Here is a 22,015-nt window from a genome sequence, read left to right as displayed (position 1 = left end):
TTGTCAGGGCCGGCTGACTTGAAGGTGTCCAGCTTCTCAACATGTTCCTTCACGAGGTCAGCATTGATGGAGGACAGGGGATCTCCCTCACCCGGACTTCCCTGTCCTGTAGCGGGCATGGGCGTCCCATGGGACTGATGAAAGACCGACGCAAAGTACCTATTTAATAGGTTGGCTTTTTCCTGGGCGAAACAGTGTAACCTATCTCGTTTGAACACAGTTATACCCCTATAAATGTGCTTATACCAATAGAGTTATTAGCATATGGAAGATATATAAATGTGTGTCCATGCTAAGGCTAGTACCAGCCTTATAAAAATAGAAAGAAACATCACTCATAACCAGTTTCATTTCACCGGTGCAACTTTCATATGAAGGCTGAAGCTAATCCTGCAAGTACTTTTAGAGTTTTGTTTATGTTGGAATAAACCATACAAGTTTGTGTCCTGGAAAAAAACATTTGCTAAGTATCTAGGCAAGCATGTACACAGGTGGGGTAACTTGAGGTAATTGATGGCCAGTTAATCATTGAATCATAAAAAGTGAGTGTTGGAAGGGACCTCAGGAGGTCACATCCAGTCCAGCCCCCTGCTCAAACCAGGACCAGCCCCAACTACATCTTCTCAACCAAGGCTTTGTCAAGCTGGGTCTTCAAAACCTTCAAGGATGGAGGTTCCACCATTTTTCTGGGAAACCTCTTCCAGTGCTGTACTACCCTCTGTGGTGGGCCTGTAGGGGGTGCTGCTACACTGAGCCACCCACCTCACTACACCCAACCACCTACTAGGCTCCACGTGCCTCCCTGGGTCGCCTTGCATCTGGCCAGCCCTCTTCCTGGAGCACACCTGTGAGCCTGGGGGTACTGTTGCCACCACCCAGGGTCTGGACTGTTCTTGGCCCTGTGCCCCCTGGGAAACACAAACCTTGTAGTCCTAGAGGGTGCTCGGTCTACTGCTAGAACGTGGGGTGCTTCCTTTAGCCTGAAGCAAAAAAAGCAGAGCCTCCATTAGTCAGCTGGACCAAGGGGGCACCAAGGTATAACCCAGCCCCTCTCCCAATAAGTCTCCCATGCTATGCTTGGAGGAGAACTTTATTGGTACAGAAGGAAGGCTTGGGGTAGGATACAGGATAGAGCAACATCAAAGAATAACCTTAGAGCAAACGGTGTGTCCTGGTAGCCATTGATTATGCAACTGCTGTACTGCAAGCTATATATCAAGTGACCTCACCTTCCAGGTCCAATCAGGCAGGTGTTTCTGATGCCAACCAGTCGGTTTAAAAAGCAATACTGGTCACCTGGTGGTGTTGGGCCCCTGCCCCCTTGCCATGGGGTAAGTTTCCCAAACAATAGGGGCTAGGGTAACCCAGGCAAGCAGGTCGACAGACAGGTGAGAGAACTAGTCACATGATCTGCAGAGGTAGGGAAACTGACTGAAGGAGGAGCAGGCTCCGCCTCCCACAGGAATGCCTCCAGCTCAGGTTGCAACTCAGGGTTACCTGAAACAGGTGGAGGGAGGGCTGCCTGCCCATTGCAGTGACCACAACCAAACTGAGACAGGTGAAGAGACAATGGCAAGGAGAAATCTAACGAAGGGTCTGTTAATCAGGACTTGTAGTAGATTAGACCAACAGCATTTTGGCAAAAAAAGTGTGGGAAGATGCTGGGAGGGCATTCTCCCACACCCTTCTTGTGAAACAGTTTTTCCTAATATCCAACCTCAACTTCCCTTGCTGTAGCTTGAGCCCATTGCTCCTTGTTCTGTCATCTGCCCTCACTAGGAACAGTCCAGCTCCATCCTCTTTGCAACCATCCTGCAGGGAGTTGAAGGCTGCTTGCTGTTAAGTCCCACCTTGGTCTTCTCTTCCCTAGACTGAATAAGCCCAGTTCCCTCAGCCTCTCCTCACAAGTCATGTGCCTCAGCCCCCTAACCATTTTTGTTGCCCTCTGCTTAACTCTCTCCAATTTGTCCACATCCTTTCTGTAGAGGGGGGCCCACAACTGGACACAAGACTCCAGATGTGGCCTCCCCAGTGTTGAATAGAAGGGAAGAATCACTGCCCTTGATCTGTTGGCAAGACACCTACCGTTGCAGCCCAGGATGTCGTTAGCCTTCTTGGCAACAAGGGCATACTGCTGGCTTCTGTGTAGCTTCTTGTCCACTGTTACCCCCAGGTCCTTGTCTGCAGAGCCGCTGCCCAACCAGTCAGCCCCCAGCCTGTACTCGTGCATGGGACTGCTCTGTCTGAAGTGCAGAACTTTTCACTGGTCCTTGTTGAACCTCATGAGATTTCTTTTTGGTCTAATCCTCCAATTTGTCTAGGTGTCTCTGAATCCTAGCCCTACCCTCCAGCACATCTATTACTCCCCCCAGCCTGGCGTCATCTGCAAACTTGCCGAGGGTGCGCTCCATCCCATCTTCCAGGTTGTTGATGAAGATATTGAACTTACCTGAACTAATGTAGAAACCAACATCTCTCATGAGAACAAGTTAAAAAATTAGACCATGGACACTGTAACATTTCCTAGGCATGTTTAACCCAGGATACCCACAGCAGCAACATAAGAGCCTGTCTACGAGAAGGGATTCTTTGGGTAATTATGCATCACTTCCTATCTGCCTGGTTGCCACCTGGTCCTATCTAAGATAGGTCCTACCTTGGCTAGACAAAGCTTTGGCTGGGACGATGTAATTGGGGTTAGTCCTGCTTTGAGCAGAGGGTTGGACTAGATGTGACCTCCTGAGGTCCCTTCAACCCTCACTTTCTGTGATTTTATGTTGGCACAGCCTTCTTGAAGGACACTGTGCTTTTTGCTTACAAGCCCCTTACTTCAGGTTGGAAAGGAATTTTTTAAAGATGAATTGATTGATGTACTCTTTAACTAAACAGGAGTCCCCATAGGGGGTCTCTGATTCAGGTAAATTATCGTTGCTTTATGTACGCAAGCTTTGTGTACACAGAGCGTTTAGATGCATGCAAAATGGGGGTGGGGGGACCTCAGCAGTGAATATGACACATCCCTTAAAATTGCAAAATTCACCAAATCATAATGTCTCTAACCTCTCCTCTGACACCATTGCTCTCAGTGGCTGTTCTGAGAATAATCGAAGAACTCTTTATTAAATCCATGTTTTGAATTAGAGGCTTATAAATCTGTCTGGCAGACCTGGAGATTCCAGATTTATTCTCACATTTACTTCTGTTTGTTCTATAGTTCTTGTGAATGTTAACAAAAGTTCAGACAAGAGCTCAGGTCAAAGCGATTTGTCAGCATTTGAAAATATGCTTAAGGCTGTGATGAATTGGGAGCATCTCATTTTCCAATCTAAAATAGATTTATGCATCCATCTTCAGTTTATACGATGTCAGGAGTATTTTATACTTTCCTCTTATATTTAAAGCCATATTCCTTGAAGCTTGATTTAAGATAGCACATATTGTGCATTTTTTAATTTACTGTTTTCTCCATGATAACATTTGCACATGAGAACAGTATAAATTAATCATCCAGAGGGTGGCTACATGAACTGGAAAAACAAACTCTTCCAGGTTCACTGGCTTTGGCCTTTCCCATAGAAAGTATTCACTGATTTCCCCTCTTTCCCTCAACCTGCATGCCTACCACTGTGTGTGCAGATTCTGCTGAGCTTCACTATTTCATTTAGGTCCTCCATGGTTTTTTTTTAAAGAAAATTCCTTTAATCTCCATATCTGTTTAGATTCTGTCAAAAATAAAATTTATACAATTAGTTTGAGATAGCCTTGCAATTGCCTCTTTGTTATTTTTAGATAAGGGCAAGAAAGTTCCCCAGTGCAAAACAGTTTTAGTCAGTTGAATTTCTAGCAGGTTTAGCTAAAACTTTCTCTTAGTTTTAACAATCTTCTGTTTTCTCTTGGTATGGAAAGTAAGATCACTGATGATCCAGAGCAGTATCACAATAAAGCAAAAACAATATAGTATTCCAAATCCCTGCAAAATCTTTATATCCATGTTAGATATGTACTTTACACTTAAGTTTTATTACAATTGATGTAGAAGAGATCAGCATTTTAATATACTCTTAAATGGATTCTTGATACTGCGCTTTCTCCACTATCACAGGAGGAGGAATAAAGCCCCTTCTCCCCAGTTTATTCCCACGTATAGGAGGAAGAATTGTATATTGAGTCATTTAGGAGTTTTGCTCTTGGGCTAGCACTGCAATATTTTAGCTGAGCTGATAGAAGTCTTCTAGGGAATCTGCAGTTAAACTAGGTGACTGTTTATCAAAGTGTATAATTTGCATTTCAAATTGGGAACCACTAAATATTCAGCACAAGGAAGTGGTTCATTACTGGGAGCTTTTTTAAGAGAGACAGTTGAGAGAAGTTGCTAGACCAATTTGTTTTGCCAAATCTTGCTCGCCACTTCCTTTCACATTGTTGCTGGTGATTTACCAGTATATTGTCTGAAATAGAAAGTTTCCCTGTGCCAAGCTTTCACCTCCTAATCCATTCAGTTATGTCACAGTACAATGCCTCAAAGTGGAAGGACTGGCAAGAGCAAGGAGAGAAGTTACTTCAGAGGCAACACGCTAAGAATTAACAATGCTGTGAAAGGAAGTACCTGGAAAACTACAAAGCAGTTCAGTTAGTTTCTGTTCGCGCCTCTGTCAGTGACTCACTGTGTTGCCTTTAGTAAACCACTTTATCATTGTTGCTTGGTTTCCTCGATTGTAAAACACAGGTAGGATCAACCACAATAGTTCGTTGATCTCAATGGAGCTTCCAAAGTACCGGTAGGCAAGTAACAAAGCACTTGAAAGTAGTGACAGAGAGAGCTGGCTGGTAAATCCAGTGGCCGTTCTGCAGTGAAGCCAAAGATTTGAAAAATATCGAGGAATTGCAGTCCTGCACAATTCCACTTCGGAAATAGCAAACCATGATGAGCTGGAATGATTTGTCTGTCCACCACGGAATAGCACTTGTGAAAATAACACAAATGTCAGGTTAGGAAAGCAGTTGCCAGGACCTCCAGGATCCACGATCTAGGGACAGTCATGGTTAAATATAGGATGTATTTTTTTTTTATGATAACAAATGTCCCCCGGAAGATAACTTATCATAACTGTCCTGGATACTATGCAAATGGCTGTAAATGGCTGTCTTCTTTGAGGCAGTCCTGGTGGATGTGAGTCAAAACCTGGGACAAAAGAGGAGAGCTGACACGGCCCGTTACACACACACACACACAGCCCTTCCAAGCTGCATTGCTGCTCAGTGGCCCGGGACAGCGCACAGCGTGGCAGGGTTGTCGTGGAACGACTGGCAATTAAGTTGAATGGGCTGCGATTAACCTACAGAGGTACAAGCATTGCCCTTAGAAAACGTGTTAGCACATTTGATCTCGCGTATTTCATGGGTACTTCAGGTGGGACAACAGACTCCGTAGGATCCTGGAACAAAAGGGTTTCTCACAGAGAAATGCAATCTCTGTTCACACCCAATAAGGAGGTTTTTATAAATGAAGAGACGTGAGATTGAAGAGCCCAATTTGCAAAATCTGAATATGCTGGTATTTTTCAACCTCTAGGAAACTCTTTCCTGCCTCTTGGCTCATTGTACATCTCTGCAGGCAGTCAGGTGAAGAATTGGACTTGTTTTCCATGTGAAACTGCTTTCTAAGCCACCTAGGTAGAGTCTAATTTATGGAACAGGAAGAAAATGCATTTTAGTTGTGAGGAGGAGTGAGACGTAGGTGTGAAAGAATTTTGATTAACGTTTTCCATGTTTATCTCCTCAGATAATTAAACTGAAAGCAGAGGCTCGTCTTGATCTGCTAAAGCAGATAGGGGTGTCTGTGGATACGTGGCTAAAGAGTGCAATGAACCAAGTGATGGAAGAACTGGAAAACGAACGCTGGGCGAGCCTTCCTGCCGTGACCAACAATGGCTCGTCGCACTTGGTACTGTTTGCATGTGTAAACTTGTTTTCTTTTGAACCTTCACTAGCATGGCTCCTGTGCTATAGTACATAGATCACATTTAATACTGGGAGGCAAGTATTAAAAAACCTAGTGATTGGTCAGCTAACATTAGAGCGAGAGAGCTGTGTGTGGCTCAGATGAATCTAATTTCTGGTAGTTTATTCTGAACTAGTACAGGAAGGGGAGTGCTTTACCTAAAGTCTAGAAGGGAGTAGAAAATAGGATTTCTAGGCTCTATATCCAGTTCTGTCTCAGATTTCTTCTGTGACCTTGGGCAAATCTCATCTCTACTTACCTCATGCATGCAGAAGTTTGATTAAAGGTTTATTTGGCTTTCTGTAGTGATCGGATGAAAGGTATAGTTAAAATTGTCAAAGCATCTGAGTGTCTTTGGCTGCTAAGGCACATTTTCAAAAATTATTTAGACACCCACTTAGGAGTTTGTCCAACTGAAAGTGAGCAGGACATAAGCTCCGAGTGCTTAAGGGTACGTCTACACATGCTGATTTGAGGCGCACTAGCCATTTTTAAGGCACATTAAGAGCACAGGTCTATATGTGCGTGCCCTTAATATGCCTTAGAAACAGCTATTTTAGGTTATTCGCACCTAAATTTGATGCCCGCAAAAGGTATGAATAGCTAAACCGCCTTAATGCACATGTAGACATGCTAAGGCACATTAACGCAATGTATGTCGACTAACTTTAGTCCCAAGTTGGTCCTCACACCGCATTAATGTGCCTTAGTGCATGCACATGTAGATGCGCGACTAAATCGCCTTAATGCGCATTAGGCAAATGCACATTAAATGTAGGCACGCATAAAAGCATGTGTAGCTGTGCCCTAGGAGTATGAATGGATGGACAATTTACTGCAGCACAAAAGGTTCTGGGGCTTTTACATGCATCAGCTGCCCCATGGGATGTACAGATCCTTTCTGTGGAATAAATGAAAATGAGACCATAATAATTTACTCCTCTTTCACTGCAGGTTGAGCTAACATGGGTAAGCTTTCATTTACTACAGAGTACGAACATGGAGGTAGGCAATTAACACAGAGCAGCTGGCCTATGGTAACCCCCTCCCACTCCCATTTTAGTCCTGCAGTAAATTGTTCATTTGTCTATGCCCTAAATCTCTCTTGAAAATAGGATTTTATTCCCAAGTCTCTTAGATGCTTTTGAAAATGCTACCCAGCATACTTAAAGTTTAACTCCAGGATATATGAATGTAAGGTAAAAGTATGGTGATGAGTTCTTATCAGCTAGAAATGACACTCATTGTTCTTGTAATGTCTGCAGATCTTTGCAGAACAGACAAGAAGGTCAGAGAGATCTCCCACACAGCTTGGAGCCGGAAGCTTATTCCCACAAATGTTGAGTTTCAGAGGATGCAATTTTTTTTATCTAAATCAAGATGGGGGAATAAAAAAATTTAAGCCAATAGATTTTCCTTCCCTCCAAAAGAATGCATCTCAAAATAAATTCTGATAAATAATTTCCTAAACCAAGAAATCCTGTTTGGAAAACAGAAAGAACAGAGAGAGCTCTTAATCTTATTTTTGCCAGGCTGTCACCCTTGGCAATGCAGTCAGCCTTCACCAGCAATAGACAAAAATAAAATTCCTGAAAGTGTAGTCACTTTGCCTCAAACAGGGTGTTAGATCGTAGGCATCTCCTTAGCGTATGGCAGAACACTTAACCTTCAGAGGCTGCTGAGGTCACAACCGGTGGGTGTGCTTTTCTTTTTAATTCCAGTGGACACGTTCCATTACAACCTTCTGCTTAATTCACACTCTGTGTTAATGTTGTTGACAGCTACTTTTACCTCCACTGACCTGTGAAGTATAACTGGATTGAGGTTTTGCTTTTTGTGGTTGGTTTTGCAAGGAGACGGTCCCCTGGCTTTGAGCATAGCCTTCCTTAACTGCCAACAAGAAAGAGAAAGGGCTGTTCAGCCAGGATGCAGCGTTTGCATACACACAACTCATATTCCCACTTTTTTCTCTGATCCTTTAGTATGTTGGCCATTACCCTTTTAATGATCAGGTGTTGGCCATTACCCTTTTAATGATCAGGTGTTCTTCTGGCAAACGCTTGTGGAAGAAAGTCTCTCGTTTGAGAGACTGAATTTTCGTGTCAGTGTTAGCCAAGCTTCTGTTCAAGTAAAAATTCAGCGGATGCTTCTAGGATTTACTCTGTGCCAGGTGGAATAGAATTGGATGCGGACTCCAAACTATATTAACAATTATTTATATTGCAGGTTGTTCCAATCCCTGTTCTCATTACTTGGTCTCTGGAGGCTTTTCCCAGGGATGGTGTTATAATGAGAGAGAGACTCAAGTCACAGAATTCAAATCCAGCCCTTCAGACATCCCAAAGCTCAGGGGGGTTCTTATTCGGTTTCATTTCAGGCCCCTTCTAGCTATAAAAGATGAGTGCATGCTACATTGCTATGTTTAACTGTGTGTTTTTTCTTTTCTTTTTCGTCTCACTCCACCCCACCTCCCTTTGCTTCCTGTTGCACAGGCTGGATTCTTCCCAGTGCCCTTCCTCGGTCCAATCAGACACACAAACGGTTGACTCCACATCTGAAGCCAGTGCCAGTGCCTGGCAGGCTGGCAGATGCTGGAGCGTGGGAGGCTGAAATCTAATTTCCATTTTTCCCCTTTACACATGCACACGCCCTTGTATATAAAAGATCATATTGACTTTGGCAGCAGGATGGGGACAGGCCTAAGATGGTATTTCTTAAAGCTGTTGCAGCTATTATTTTGCTTGCCATTATAAAAGGAACTTACTGCTGTGCTTTTTGTGTTAGATGCACTTTCACTTCGCTCGCTAAGATGCAGGCACTTTTCAGTGTTAAAGGATCAGCCTTTCTACCTTTGTATTGCCACACATAGCAGAACAAAGCCAGGGTTGCAGTCGTCTTATTTTGTTAGGAGATTGTTTGCCCAACACAGCTCTTAATAGATTTTCTTTTAATGAGTTGGAAGTAACACAGCAGCGTAGATGAAATCTTGCTATTTCAACATTTATTTAACCTGCTAAAAAACCACAATCCTGTAACAAGCCCAAGGAATCCATGTCCCGTCACGTAGCCAGTTGGCTGCCTTTCTGGTATAATGCCGAAATGCCCAATTTTAGGAGAGAATACTAAATGATTTATTCCACTGTAGGTGCCAACAAAAGCTTTAGTCATAATTTTGTAATTTAGTGCCATCTGGAAAACATGTTTAGTACTACTGTTACATATTAGTATAACTGGGAACTCTGTTCTTCAATGAAGACAACAGATACATGCTAAATAGGATGCAGTCTATTTATTCTGTGAAAGGGAGAGAGAATAATTCCCATGTTTGTATTCACATACGATTTAACCTCTACTCAGCTGTTGAGTCATGAAAAATATATACCCACAAAAGTATACTTCCCAGGTGTTAGATTTACTGTTAACAGGGAGCTGGATGGCCTTGGTTTAGTGGGCTATAAAACCATTTACCTTGCAAGTCACTGTTTCTAGTTCAACCCAGATTGTTAGCTGTCAGCAGCCTTAGTTCGCACTGTCTGTAGAGGTTTTGGGGAGGGAATGGATAGACTTCTCTGCTACTTTCTACTTGAAAAGGGGTCTGTCCAAGTCAAAGTTGAGGTGCAAATGTAAGGAGGGTTTTTTCTGCTGTTGGTGGTCCTCCACCCGTTCCAAGAAGAGGGAACTTCTAGATGGCAGTTTAGCCCCCTACATTAAACCTGCCCAAATAGATCTACAAATAAACTATATATTGGCATATTGATCTACACTAAGTCTGTATAGATACCCTGTTTCCTTTCTAAATATAACTCACTACTTATTTTGATGTGCTATCAATATATTATTTCAGTATACCCAAGTTTATTTCTGCCTTTGGTTCATTTTTGCATGCCTTCAGTATTGCAGGTGCCGATGGCTTTGTTCTGGATTTATGCAGACACTCATTGGCAGGTTGTGTGTAGAAAGTTAAACAAACATAGGTGTTCTGCGTCTTTAATAGTGCTTCCTCCTCTTTGTGTTACGTGTCCGCAGATGGATTCTCTTGGAGGAATTTTAAGCAGCCCACACACTGTGGATTAAAATGGCTTTTTTTCCCTTAGAAAAAACCAGGACCAGATGTTTTATGAACAAGTATTTCTAGACCTGATATGCTAATTCCATGATGCTTCATATGGCTGTCAGCTGCAGGTTTAGTAGTGGCTGCACCATTTTTAGGAGCTGAAAAGATTGTGGCTTTATTTTAATCTGCCGAGTGCCAAATTAAGAGCCAATATGTTAGCTAGATAGGATAATAAATACTATGCATTACAGCAGTCTCTTAGTATTACAGGTGAAATGGATGCAAAGTGGATTTCAGTGGAAATGAATTAGGAAGCTTTAATCATAGCAGATGAAGGGCAGAAGGGACCTCAGGAAGTCGCATCTAGTCCAACCCCTTGCTCAAAGCAGGACCAGCCCCAACTGCATCATCCCAGCCAAAGTCAGGTCAAAATCAATCTGGGCCTATGCACTACATTGAATTGCAGTGAACTTGCCATTTATTCCAGTGACCTGGCTTCAAATATGACTCAGGTGAAAAGTAAAATTGAGCTGTTTGCTCTGAACAGAGGCCATAAATGTTGGTAACATCATAAAATCAACGGCCTGTACATCCTTGTCCTGGAGATGCCACCGGGATGTCACAGATGAGGACTGAGCTTGATTTGGCAGAGGAGTTTGGGGAAGCCGTCGCAGTACCTGTCTGTCCTGCTCCTGGCTGCTTTGCTGTGTTGTGAGCCACCTCGTGTTCAGGAGGAGCACAAAATCCACCTCCAAATTAAACTGCATTAATTAAGTGAAGGCGGCAGCTTTTCTAGCAGCGTTGCCCTTGATTTCGAAGGCCGGCGCCTTTTTCACATGAGATCGAATGTTTATCCGGGACTGAATCCAGGCACAAAGCCAAAGTCAAGGGCTCATACTAACTGCATTTATAGAAACTTGTATTTTTCCAGCCTGTCCACTTGGCTTTTCTTTTTGCTTTTTATAAACACTTTTTAATTATTATCCTTCCCTTAGGAACCTCTCACGTAAACTGTACTAAAAAAAACTAAAGGGAGTACTTGTGAGGAAAGCATTGGAAGGAAAGTTGATTTTTCAGTTTAAGGTTTAGTGCTTTATTTTTCTGTCCCTTTCAGTTTATATCTTATGGTCATAGGTGCAACACTCAGTGCATGTTTTTGCCATCAGAGTACATTTTGTAACTCTGAAGGGTGGTGCCTGAACTTTGGACTTGCCCCATATAAATGTAATCTTTTCCAAACTCATCATTAGTCCCGGCATCCAACAGTACTCTTACTGTGAAGGTTGAGCGAATGCTTAAAATACATACGGCTGCTCTTCAGTCTGACAAAAATGTAAGTTGATAACTTGCATTTTTTTGCTTCCGGATATTTGCTCATGTGGGTGACTACTTTCCTGAGGTCATTTTGAGAACAAATATATTGATTTTTAGTGATGCCTTCCTTCCTTTGGTGTTTGCTAAAGAAAGAAACTTAAATTGTAGCTTTGCTTATTCCTGAACAGACTAGGAGGCTAGAAAGTTACTAAAGCTGGATGATTCATTTTGCTGTTTGTTTTCTTCCCTCTTGTTTCTACCATTTAGTATACTCAGTTATTTTCATATCTTTTAACAGCTCAACGCTGATACAGAAAAAGAAGAAGGGGAAGAGTTTGAAGACAGCATGGATGTTTTTGATGATAGCAGTTCCAGTCCTTCTGGTACTCTAAGAAATTATCCACTGACCTGCAAAGTCGTTTATTCCTATAAGGTTTGTATTTTTTTTTTTTAAATGTCAGTCTCTTATCCATGGGAAAGCCGTCAGGCAAACGGAACAAATGTTTCTGATACTAAATGTCTGGGGGAAGTTTGCTTGAGTAAGTAAATGTAATTATGAAACCTGTTTAATGTGTCTTATATTAAATAGGCAACCTATTCCAGTATAATGTTAATAAAGTTAACAAACTGTTAGCAGGTGTAAATACATTTGTTACAGGGGTGGTGGTTGTAGCCATGTTGGTTTGAGGACAGAGACAGGTAAGGTTCTTCGGGTCAAACTGACATCTTTTATTAGACCAACTCAAATAGTTGGAAAAATTCTTCTTTGCAAGGTTTCAGGTATAACTACCCTTCGTCAGGCTGAGGAAGGGTGCTTGTACCCAAAAGCTTGCAAAGAAGAATTTTTCCAACTATTTGAGTTGGTCTAATAAAAGATATTGGATTTTACCCAAAGAACCTTGTCTGCCATAAATTTGTTAAGTACATTCGGCTTCAGTTCAACAAGGTACTTAAAACGCATGCTAGTATAAAGAGACAAGTGTCCCACTGAAGTTAGTGGGAATTGCTCCCTATGTTAACAGTTAGGCATGTGTTTTAAGTACCTTGCTGCATCTGTGTCTGGTACATTTTGTATGTATTTCATACTTATGCATCCTTTTTTAGGCTGTGTGTATGCTAGGAGTGCTGTACTGGTATAGGAATACTGGTGCACTCTACTGGCAAAGTCACCATTTTTGGGCAAGACAAAGTTATACTGGTGAAAACATGGCTGTGTTGACTTCTGATAGCAGTGCTGTGTCAGGCAGAGATCATACCTCTTTGCATGCTTCACTGAAATAGCCGCGCCAGCAGAAATCAGTAGTGTCAATTTGCCCTTAACATAATAAAAATTACAGAACTAAATAGGCTTGCACATATTGGGGGATGTTTCTTTTGAACCAGCCCACCCTCCTTGGCTGGAAAGGTCCCTTAAAACTATCTGCCTATGAGCCAGAAAACCTTCACTGTTCCCAGAGGCCTTTTTTAAGTATTCTGCATTAAAACGTTTTGCATTTATTATTCATTCATTTCTAAAAATTATCACTTGTGTGTGTTTCTCTGCCTGGTGTGTGTCATGCCATTCCTTACTTTGGACGTGACCTTCCTTTTGTTCTAGGCTTCTCAGCCTGACGAACTGACCATTGAAGAACATGAGGTATTGGAAGTGATTGAAGATGGAGATATGGAAGACTGGGTAAAGGTATTGTTTTCTTCGCTCATTTTCATCTCATTATATCATTTTGAAAGCAAGGGGGGGATCAGCACTTCTCATCATGGTCTTACTGCAGTGTGCAAAAACTAAGTCCTTTCCATCCCATTTGCTTACAGGCACGAAACAAAGCTGGCCAAGTGGGTTATGTGCCAGAGAAGTATCTGCAGTTTCCAACATCCAACAGCCTGTTGAGCATGCTGCAGTCTCTGGCAGCGTTGGATAGTCGGTCACACACCTCCAACAATTCAACTGAAGCCGAGCTAATCTCAGGCAGCTTAAATGGAGATTCCAGCGGTGAGAGTCAATAGAGAGTGCTGGCCGATCGATTTTATTCATGAAAATGTTGTGATGAGCATTGTCGACCCGGATTTCTTCTTCTTAACAGTGATGTTAGGGCAGGCACTGTCTTGCCTTGCCTGAGGGCAGCCATTCCTATCAATCACCATTCTCATATGTAGGATCTTCTCAGTTTGTCCAGGACCAGCTGTGATTCCCAGCATTAAGCCAGCAAAAGAAAAATGAAAATCGTGTCCAGTGTAGCAAAGATGCCATGCTGTACACAGAGGAAACGCTCATTCTAATTTGTTTTTTTTTCTGTCTCCCATCTATAGTCTGTTTTGTGAAAGCACTTTATGATTATGAGGGCCAGACAGATGACGAGCTGTCCTTCCCAGAAGGAGCAATCATCCGTATCCTAAACAAGGAGAACCAGGATGATGATGGCTTCTGGGAGGGTGAATTCAATGGGCGTGTTGGGGTTTTCCCTTCTGTGTTAGTGGAAGAACTGACAGCCTCAGAAAATGGGGAGACTCAGTGGATTGGAGATATTCAGGTATGTAAAGAGTAAATTGGTCGTGGGTTAAGTACTGGTGTGACCTTCTGGTGTTCCACAGTGCCCTGCATATGGTCAAGGGGCTTCTCTACAGCAGTCCCTTGTAGCCTGTTAGTGCTGAGCTTTGACAGTCTCCAGATGCATTGTGTGATCCAGACAGTAGCTGCTATGAGGGTGTGGGGTGCAGAGTATGGAAAATGGATATTCAGGCTTACACTGATCATGCTCTCATAACGTAAAAGTGAACGTTTACCTTTATTTTCTAAGCCTCCATAATATTTCTCAAATGATGCATGTTGGCAAATATCACAGATTTGTGCAAAGAACAAAGGAGCGGTCAGGGAGGAAGGGAAATGAGCCACAGGAGGAAATTCCCAGTCTCCTTCCTGCAATTAATTTGCAACACTGAGAGATCAGACAGGATCTGGCAAAAACAGCATTATTGGCTCTTACAGGTCTATTTAATGCTTTCACATCTAAGACTGTGCAATACCTTCACAGGTTTTTAGAGGGCAAGACAATTTAGCTGTAGGATATTAACTAGAATTTCATCTCTAATACATATTTTAAGATTGTGACATTTCAAAGACGATATTTTATTTAACCAGTTGATATCATCATAAAAAATTAAACACTTTCTTGCTTACGACTGTGTTGCTAGAAATCAGAATTCACTGCCTTTACTGCAGAGTGATTTGTGTAGTTTTGTTTTATTGTTGCTCTTGAGAAATGGCCATACCAACCAGCCTGGGAAATAAGTTCAATCACATTACTAGCGATACAGCTCACATGTCCTGATGGCTTAGCACCATTAGATATAAAAATGTCAAAGTACAGGCTGTGTTGAAATCAGTAGGAGTTGCTGTTTTTATGCAAGCAGTTTATAGTTTGGCCCAAATCAAAAAGGACACTGATGTTAATACCTCCTGACCAAATGTGTATCTTTCTTTTGTAAAGCATCACATGCCCATGTGATGCTATATAAATATTAATACCAGTTTCAGCTTTATACTGTTGCCTTATTGCAGCTATGTGCCTGAATTTCATTATTCTTCCTTTTTCTCTCTGCATTTAAATGAAACACACACTCTCAAACAGTAATAAAACTAATGATCTTCATGTTCAATTTTGTGTAGGTGTATTCAGAGAAATGTGCTCTCCCAGTTGATACATTTTTAGAACAATCTTCAGACAATCTGTCTAGATTACCCCTGGAAAAGCAAGGGAAAAAATCTGCTCCCAGTGGCATCCTGTGATTTTTTTTTTATTATTATTATTTATTTTTTTAAATCGCTATTACATATCTCGGCTTTCCTTTCCAAATACAGCTGACAGGCATTTTTGTTTGACAAACACAATTTCTTACTAGATGAAAACAATTGGGATACAAGTACATGTCTGTGTGCTCATAAAATTGGCTTAAAACAAGTAAAAATCCTCTCCTCTTTTTGAATACAGGTGTCTCCATCTCCAAAACCTCACAATTCCCTTCCACCGTTGCCACTCTACGACCAGCCACCCACGAGCCCTTACCATAGTCCAGATAAAAGAGGCTCCCAGAGCTTTCCCAGATCACCGTCAACTAATGGTAAGAGATTTTTCTACTAATTCAAGAAACACAACATCCAAATGTTTGTTTGAAATAAAAAATTCCACTTGCAGTGAAAGCATGTTTTTTAAGGAGGGGGGTTGACTAGTTCAGTAACACTGCAGTGGTTTGGTTTTTATTGTTCACTCTTTCAGAAAACAGTTTCAGTTCGGAGTCTCCTGGATTTTCGCAGCCTCCACGGCTTACTCCGGAAACTTCCTATGGCAAGCTGCGACCTGTAAGTCACAAGTGTTGCTGTGCTTAATGACGTGATAATACAGAAACCTGTCCAGATCCTCAGGTGGCATCAGTTGTCATAACTTGAGTGAAAGCAGTGGGACTTACTTTGTTGATGCACCCACTCAGAATTTACCTTACCGTATTCCACAAATACTGTTGATGCAATTATTATATTTTGGGGTTTGATTATCACTCCCCCCCCCCCCAACTAAGGAAGGCTGGTTCCCAGATTGGGGGCTGTAAAATAGATGCATCAAAAAGCAACAAACACATGGATAGGAGCCAGTTAGATAATGAAACAGATTAATAAAATAAAGCTGCACCTATATGAGCAATGCATTATGACATATGCTGAAAGGCATACTTGGATCCCCATAATTCCCTCTCAGGCTTACATATATTTATACCATTAGCAAAGGAGGTGTTTAGATCTTGCAGGGCTTACATCACTACCTCATGGTTTGGAAGACTGTTTATATTGTATGTATCTTATGCTCTTTATGAGCAATACTGTTGTCCATGTATGCATGCCTTACAAATATAGAGAAATAGGAATCAAAGAAAAACATAGGTGCGAAAACAGCTGGATCATGGAATTTGCACTAATGTTTTTCAAAGATTTTGTTGCCAAACACCCACATCCAAACCCAACACCCGAGACTGCTGGGTGTTGAAAGGCAAGTCCACTTGCCAACAATCTGTCTGGACGCATAAACCTGTTGGTTTCTTTGTGTTGGGGTTAAGTTCCTTTAAACTCAAGTTAATTGAGCTCAGGTTGCATCAAGGGAAGTTTAAGTTGGATATTAGGAAAACATTTCTCACTGGGAGGGTAGTGGAGCACTGGAACAGGTAATCCAGAGAGGTTATGGACTCCCCATCCTTAGAGGTTTTTAAAACTCATCTAGACAAAGCATTGGCTGGGATGATGTAGCTGGGGCCGGTCCTGCTTTGAGCAGGGGGTTGGACTAGATCTGACCTCCTGAGGTCTTTTCCAACCCTCATTTCCTACGATTTTATGATTTATAAACCCTGTGGGTCTTAGTTTGGAGAGCTCCTAAGGTTATGATCCAATACATTTTGTGATGTCTGTGCCATATAAAAAGGGACTTTGCCAAACAAGGGAGGAGGGAACTAGTTAACTAAAAAATTAAAAACCCATCTGCTGAGATGGTTTGTAATCAACAGCGTAGGGATTTTAAAGTTATAAATCAAACCACATGTTATGTTCCAGTAGTTGTATTTTATAAGCATTATTTTTGATGTGCAGTGAGTTTGCAGACAGTAATGTCTCTTGAGATCCATCTCTAGTCTTTCAGCACATAAAATGATGGTTTCTTGTCCAAAGTTTAAGTCAGAATTGTCTAACTAAAATGTCTGTCCTTATTGCTAACAAATGCCCACAATTCCCATTGTTTGGGTGCAAAGGCCTGATTCATTGCACTATTCACTGGAGCCACACGGAACCAAAAAAGTATTTTATATCATCAATGAGTGCTCATCGGAGGAGCTCTCTCTCTAAGTTTCACATCCTGGTCTCCTAAGTCTTACTCTTCCTGTTCTTTGGGTAGTTTTAACACAGTAGGTCAGTGGTTTTCAACCTTTTTTCATTTGCAGACCCCCTAAAAATGTTGAATGGATGTGCCAGACCCCTTTAAATTGTAAGTGAGGGTGTTCACATAGTTTTAATTAATCAGAGATAGGGGCTGGTTTAAACTGTGAGCCCAGCTCACAGCACGGCAGCTCCTTTAATCCTGAAGTTCTCCCTGCCTCCAATTATGTCCTCTTCCCATGATTACTGATTGGCAGACGGGCCCCTTCCGTCATCCTGCTCACCGCTTGCTCCTGTTGGCCAGGAGGGGTAAACTCTGGTTTTTAATATGCTGTGGTTTTTGCCTCCCACTGTGCAGCATATTTAAAACTGCGGTTTTCCCCTTCTGGCCATCAGGAGTAAGCAGTGGGGCCAAAGAGGCAGCCCCTGGGGGGTGTGCGGGGTGATCTCCAAGATTAAAGGAGCCACCGCACTGCAAGCTGGGCCTGTGATTTAAGCCAGGCCCTAATCATAGGCATCTTTCGTGGACCTGATAGACATAGTCTGTGGACCCCCAGGAGTCTGCAGACCACAGGTTGAAAACTGTTGTGGTAGGTGGGATACAGTTGTGTTTAATGGCATTCTTGCTGTTTTTTTAACATGTCTTTGCTTGTTATGCCTCAGCAAACAGATGTTTCACGACAGTGTTACATTTTAAATATGCTTGCTTTAAGTAGAATTTGAATCTTGGTATAACATTGCTGATTGCAGCATCCAATTTGTAGCAGTGCCATGTGAGCTGTTACAGCGCATTTTGAGAATAAGAATTAACATAAGGCTCTGGGAAGTGCTACAATAAGTTGCAAGTTGTTAGAGCAGGATGCGGCTAATTGGGTTAGTATTAGAGCAGGGATGGGAGAAATGGAGGATCTGACCAGCAGTCAAACTCCATTTCCCAACAGCCCCTGCTTGCATCACTGCAGCTGGTTTCCATGGAGACCCTGGCAGATGCCATGACAGCAGGGCCACGGTTTCCATGGACACCAGCCCCAGCAGCGCTGGCAGGGCATGCAGCTGGGTGGGGAGCTGCTCTGCGGCCAGAGCTGAGATCTTGCTGCGGTGGGAGTGTGGTCCGGAGCCAGGGCGGAGCCGCGATCTGCTGCTTGCACGTCCCTGCCTGGGTCGTGCAGGCAGTAGATCGCAGCTCTGCCCTGGCTACAGACCACACTGTCACCACTGCAAGATGAGCAGATCCCTGACCAGTCACACATCCTGCCAGTGCTGCTGGGGCTGGTCTCCATGGAAACTCTTGCCCCATGCTGTCATGACCCTGCCGCTGCTGTGGTCTCCATGGAAACTGGCTGCAGCGACACTGGCAGCGGCTGCTGGGAAATGGAGTGTGGTGTGGGCCCATTCCGGCCCACGCGCCGAACGTTGCTTGCCCCGGCATTAGAGGGTCAAAAGAGCATCAGATACATTTTAGGTAGGTCATTGGAGTTCAAAGATGCAGTTATAACATCCATCATTGGTTTGATAGGTCAAAAACCTGACAAAAAACCCATGAGAAGATTTTTATTTTCCCCCTTTTAAAAAATTTCTGCCGGTAAGAACAAAGTTCGAAACAAAACGTTCAAAATCATAGCCCCTAACTGATTTCATATGTATTGCTCATTGCAGGCAGAGTGCAGTCCACACAAGCTCCACTCTCACCATTTGGGTGTCTTCCTCCCTTAGCACAAACCAAGATGGGCCAAACCGCGAGCAGAGGAAATACCTTCGGGTACTAGAATCACAGGCCTGATCACTGCCTTTCAGCAGGGTTATTGTAGGCATTGATTGATTGATTCCACTTGGAACTAGAAGTTCTGGTCCTTTACATCACTTTTAGTCTATGTAAATAGTCATGAAATGTCCCAGCATCTTTCTGAGAGTCGCACGTGTTCTGACTGTTTCAGGTGCGAGCAGCTCCTCCTCCCCCTACACAGCATCATCGCAGGACGACAGAGAAGATCGAGGATGTGGAAATTACTCTGGTGTAACGATGGGACTAGCTAAGTAGTAGTGCTACAATCAAGGCCAAATGTGGTGTTTGGTCAACCTCGTTTTTAGGCACCTTTGCATGATGAAGACTTTTAATAGATCAAGGAATAGGGAGGATTTCTTGTGACAGTGACATGCTGGATTCCTTCCCACCATCATGAATATTTTGTGCCTTTTTTGTTTTATATACATCATTCTTCCTCCCTTAGCACAAACCAAGATGGGCCAAACGGCAAGCAGAGGAGATGCCTTGGAGCAGGTTTCTCTTTTGGCTGAAGATGGTCAATTTTTATATGGAGGCTTCAGAGAGAGCCTCATTCATGCAACTTAGTCATAGCATACTTACACCATGTGCATTAGTACAGTATATTACTGTTGCCATAGGAATGTGTTAAAGATTGTCAATTCTTCAAGTAGCAGTACTTGTCTGATTAGATATTAATCAGATCTCATGGAATTACAAAAAAGGGAACAAAATGATAGGTTTAAAGAGAGGCTGGCTCCTCTTCAGTCCCCTTGATGAAGAAAAAAAAAAGGAAAATAATCTTATAGATAAGAAAAAGTGCTGGAGACCACATGACATGAATGCACACCTCTTCAATAATTAACTGTTAAACAGAACTAAAGGCTCTTTGTATTAATATTTATGCAGTTCATTTAGTAATAGAGTATCTAATATGGAGGTGCTGAATTAGTAGCAACATCTTGTTTCCATAGCATAAACCAACTGGTAGAGAAGTAAGTGAGATTTTTTGTCTAGATCTGGAAATTTGAGTTTCATTTCTTTTTCTTAGCAGATTTTTTTTTTTTTCATTTTGGGATCACTTTTATCCCGGTTATTGCCGTGTACTTTACTATCCGACGTTAGCAGTATATCTTTGCCATCAAAACATCTGGCTAGAGTTAGAAGTTACATTTAGAATATTTACATGCATTATTTAGTTTCCGCATTGGATAGTCCTATAGCATTTCTCCCCGCAAACCCATTAACTAGCCAAAATCGAAGAACCAGGAAATCCCTGGCATAGCCCAGTCCTTCAGAGCTCCTTTAGGGCCAAAATTAAGAGAGGGAATTGTGCTCTCAAAGTATTTTTGTGCGAGAAAGAGAGTCTGAGGACGTCAAGGCTAATTTCAAACTGGATTTCTCTGAGAAAGGAACTGTTGACATTTCAGAGAAATCGGGGTGTGTTGCGTTCTAACATGAATTGCAATGGTAAGAAGAGTGGAGACACCCTTCCTTCCAGATGAAAACATTTGTTTCTATAAATATGATCACTAAATTGTTCTGAAAATAGCAATACTTATCAATCAAAGCTTTGGTGAAAAGGCATCTACAACTTATTTAAGAGCTGTTATATGGGTTATATTGAATGCGCTCTTGTGTGTTCATTTTTTCCTATGTTGGTAAAGTAAGTTTCTACATTTAGTTAACTAACAAGGGCTATTTTTTTTTGAGGCTGCATTTACAAAATCATTGTACAAGATGTTATCATAAACTTTGCACATCCTTGTAAATCCCAACCCCATCTGGGGCTCTGAAATGTTAGTACTTGCCAATGTCTCTCTTCCCAGTGGGATTTTAACCAAGAGTGAGGCTGTTTGAAGAAAAAAATTCATCGGCCAGTTGCTAAATCAATGGCTGTCCATTGAAGATCCTTTTCTGTGTGTTTTCATTCTTTTGCACCTCTTGTCCTGTTGATCTGTTTGAGGTCTTTTTATGTGTTTATCAAACTTATTCTTAAGTTTAAAAAAAAAGTTTTTAAAAAGATTTAGCTATTTGCAAAAAAAAAAAGAAAAAAAAAAAGCTTCATAATGCAGAAGAAATTCAAGTATTGCCATAAATGATGTTCCAGTTCAATTTCTTTGGCCAGTTTTTCTCTGTCCTTCATAACAGACTTTCAGAATTCAGAAAGTGTTATTTAAAATCTCTTTGGTTGTACTTTAAAATATTTTCTGTAAGAGCTGCTAATTTTATTTAAAAAAAAAGAAAAGTTGTAAAAATATGCCTCCTTTTTAACTATGATTTCTTCATACAGGGCATGTATTCAACGTATCATCATGTACAGTGTCAGTACACTGAAGGCATTAGGTGCAAATGCTTTCTTTATATTGGCTGTAAAAAGTTTGTATTTATTATGTATAAAAATGTTGAATAATAATAAAAAAAAGTGGAACTAACTCCCAAGAGCCTCTTGGTACGAAGCAGAGCTACAAACGTGAAAGAAACTTGTCTGGAAAGTTTGCATCAGATTTCCACCCAGAGTGGAAAAACAAAATTTCTCACATCTATTAGCCCTCTCAGTACCATCTTCCCAATGCAAGCAGATATTTTGTGTCTTGGTTCATTTTTCATGTAACCCTTTCTATTGCCAGTCAAACAGACGTCTAGGTTTGGATATAATCAGCAAATATATTTTAAACCAAGACTGTTAGAAATCAGCTCCTTCTGCCACACTGAGTCACGATAGCTGGGTCATTTATCCCTGCTACAGTGGTATCATGGCTGGTGCTTACTGTAGCATAAAACCTGCAGCTTCTTTCAGGCCAGACACTTCGTATAACTTCAGCTACTGAAGACGAGGCCTGGATCACAGGAAGGAAAACTCCTTGTGGTCCACCTGCCAAGGAACAAGCTCTGGTGCCATCCCCGTGAGGTGCTGAGCTCTTTGAAAGTTCGTGGTGCCTGTTCTCCTGACATCACTGATCCTTTTGATAAGCAGACAAG

General features: G+C 42.0%; 1 protein-coding gene across 2 annotated transcripts in view; it reads left to right on the top strand.

Moving 5' to 3' along the window:
* FCHSD2 (FCH and double SH3 domains 2) overlaps nucleotides 1-21,276 on the top strand; it is a 248,175-nt gene extending 226,899 nt beyond the window's left edge. For both annotated transcript variants that reach the window (XM_019530524.1, XM_019530523.1), the window contains exons 13-20: nucleotides 5,783-5,944; nucleotides 11,668-11,802; nucleotides 12,967-13,050; nucleotides 13,179-13,356; nucleotides 13,674-13,894; nucleotides 15,353-15,482; nucleotides 15,638-15,720; nucleotides 19,206-21,276. In XM_019530524.1, the coding sequence (XP_019386069.1) occupies nucleotides 5,783-5,944; nucleotides 11,668-11,802; nucleotides 12,967-13,050; nucleotides 13,179-13,356; nucleotides 13,674-13,894; nucleotides 15,353-15,482; nucleotides 15,638-15,720; nucleotides 19,206-19,289 (1,077 nt within the window). In that variant the 3' untranslated portion in view covers nucleotides 19,290-21,276. The remainder of the gene's footprint in view (nucleotides 1-5,782; nucleotides 5,945-11,667; nucleotides 11,803-12,966; nucleotides 13,051-13,178; nucleotides 13,357-13,673; nucleotides 13,895-15,352; nucleotides 15,483-15,637; nucleotides 15,721-19,205) is intronic.
* The last annotated feature ends 739 nt before the right edge of the window (nucleotides 21,277-22,015 follow it).

Source organism: Crocodylus porosus, unplaced genomic scaffold (assembly GCF_001723895.1).
Source record: "Crocodylus porosus isolate Cpor-Errol unplaced genomic scaffold, CroPor_comp1, whole genome shotgun sequence".
NCBI lineage: Eukaryota > Metazoa > Chordata > Crocodylia > Crocodylidae > Crocodylus > Crocodylus porosus.
Note: the sequence above shows the minus strand (reverse complement) of the source record. Positions and strands in the feature narration are given on the sequence as shown.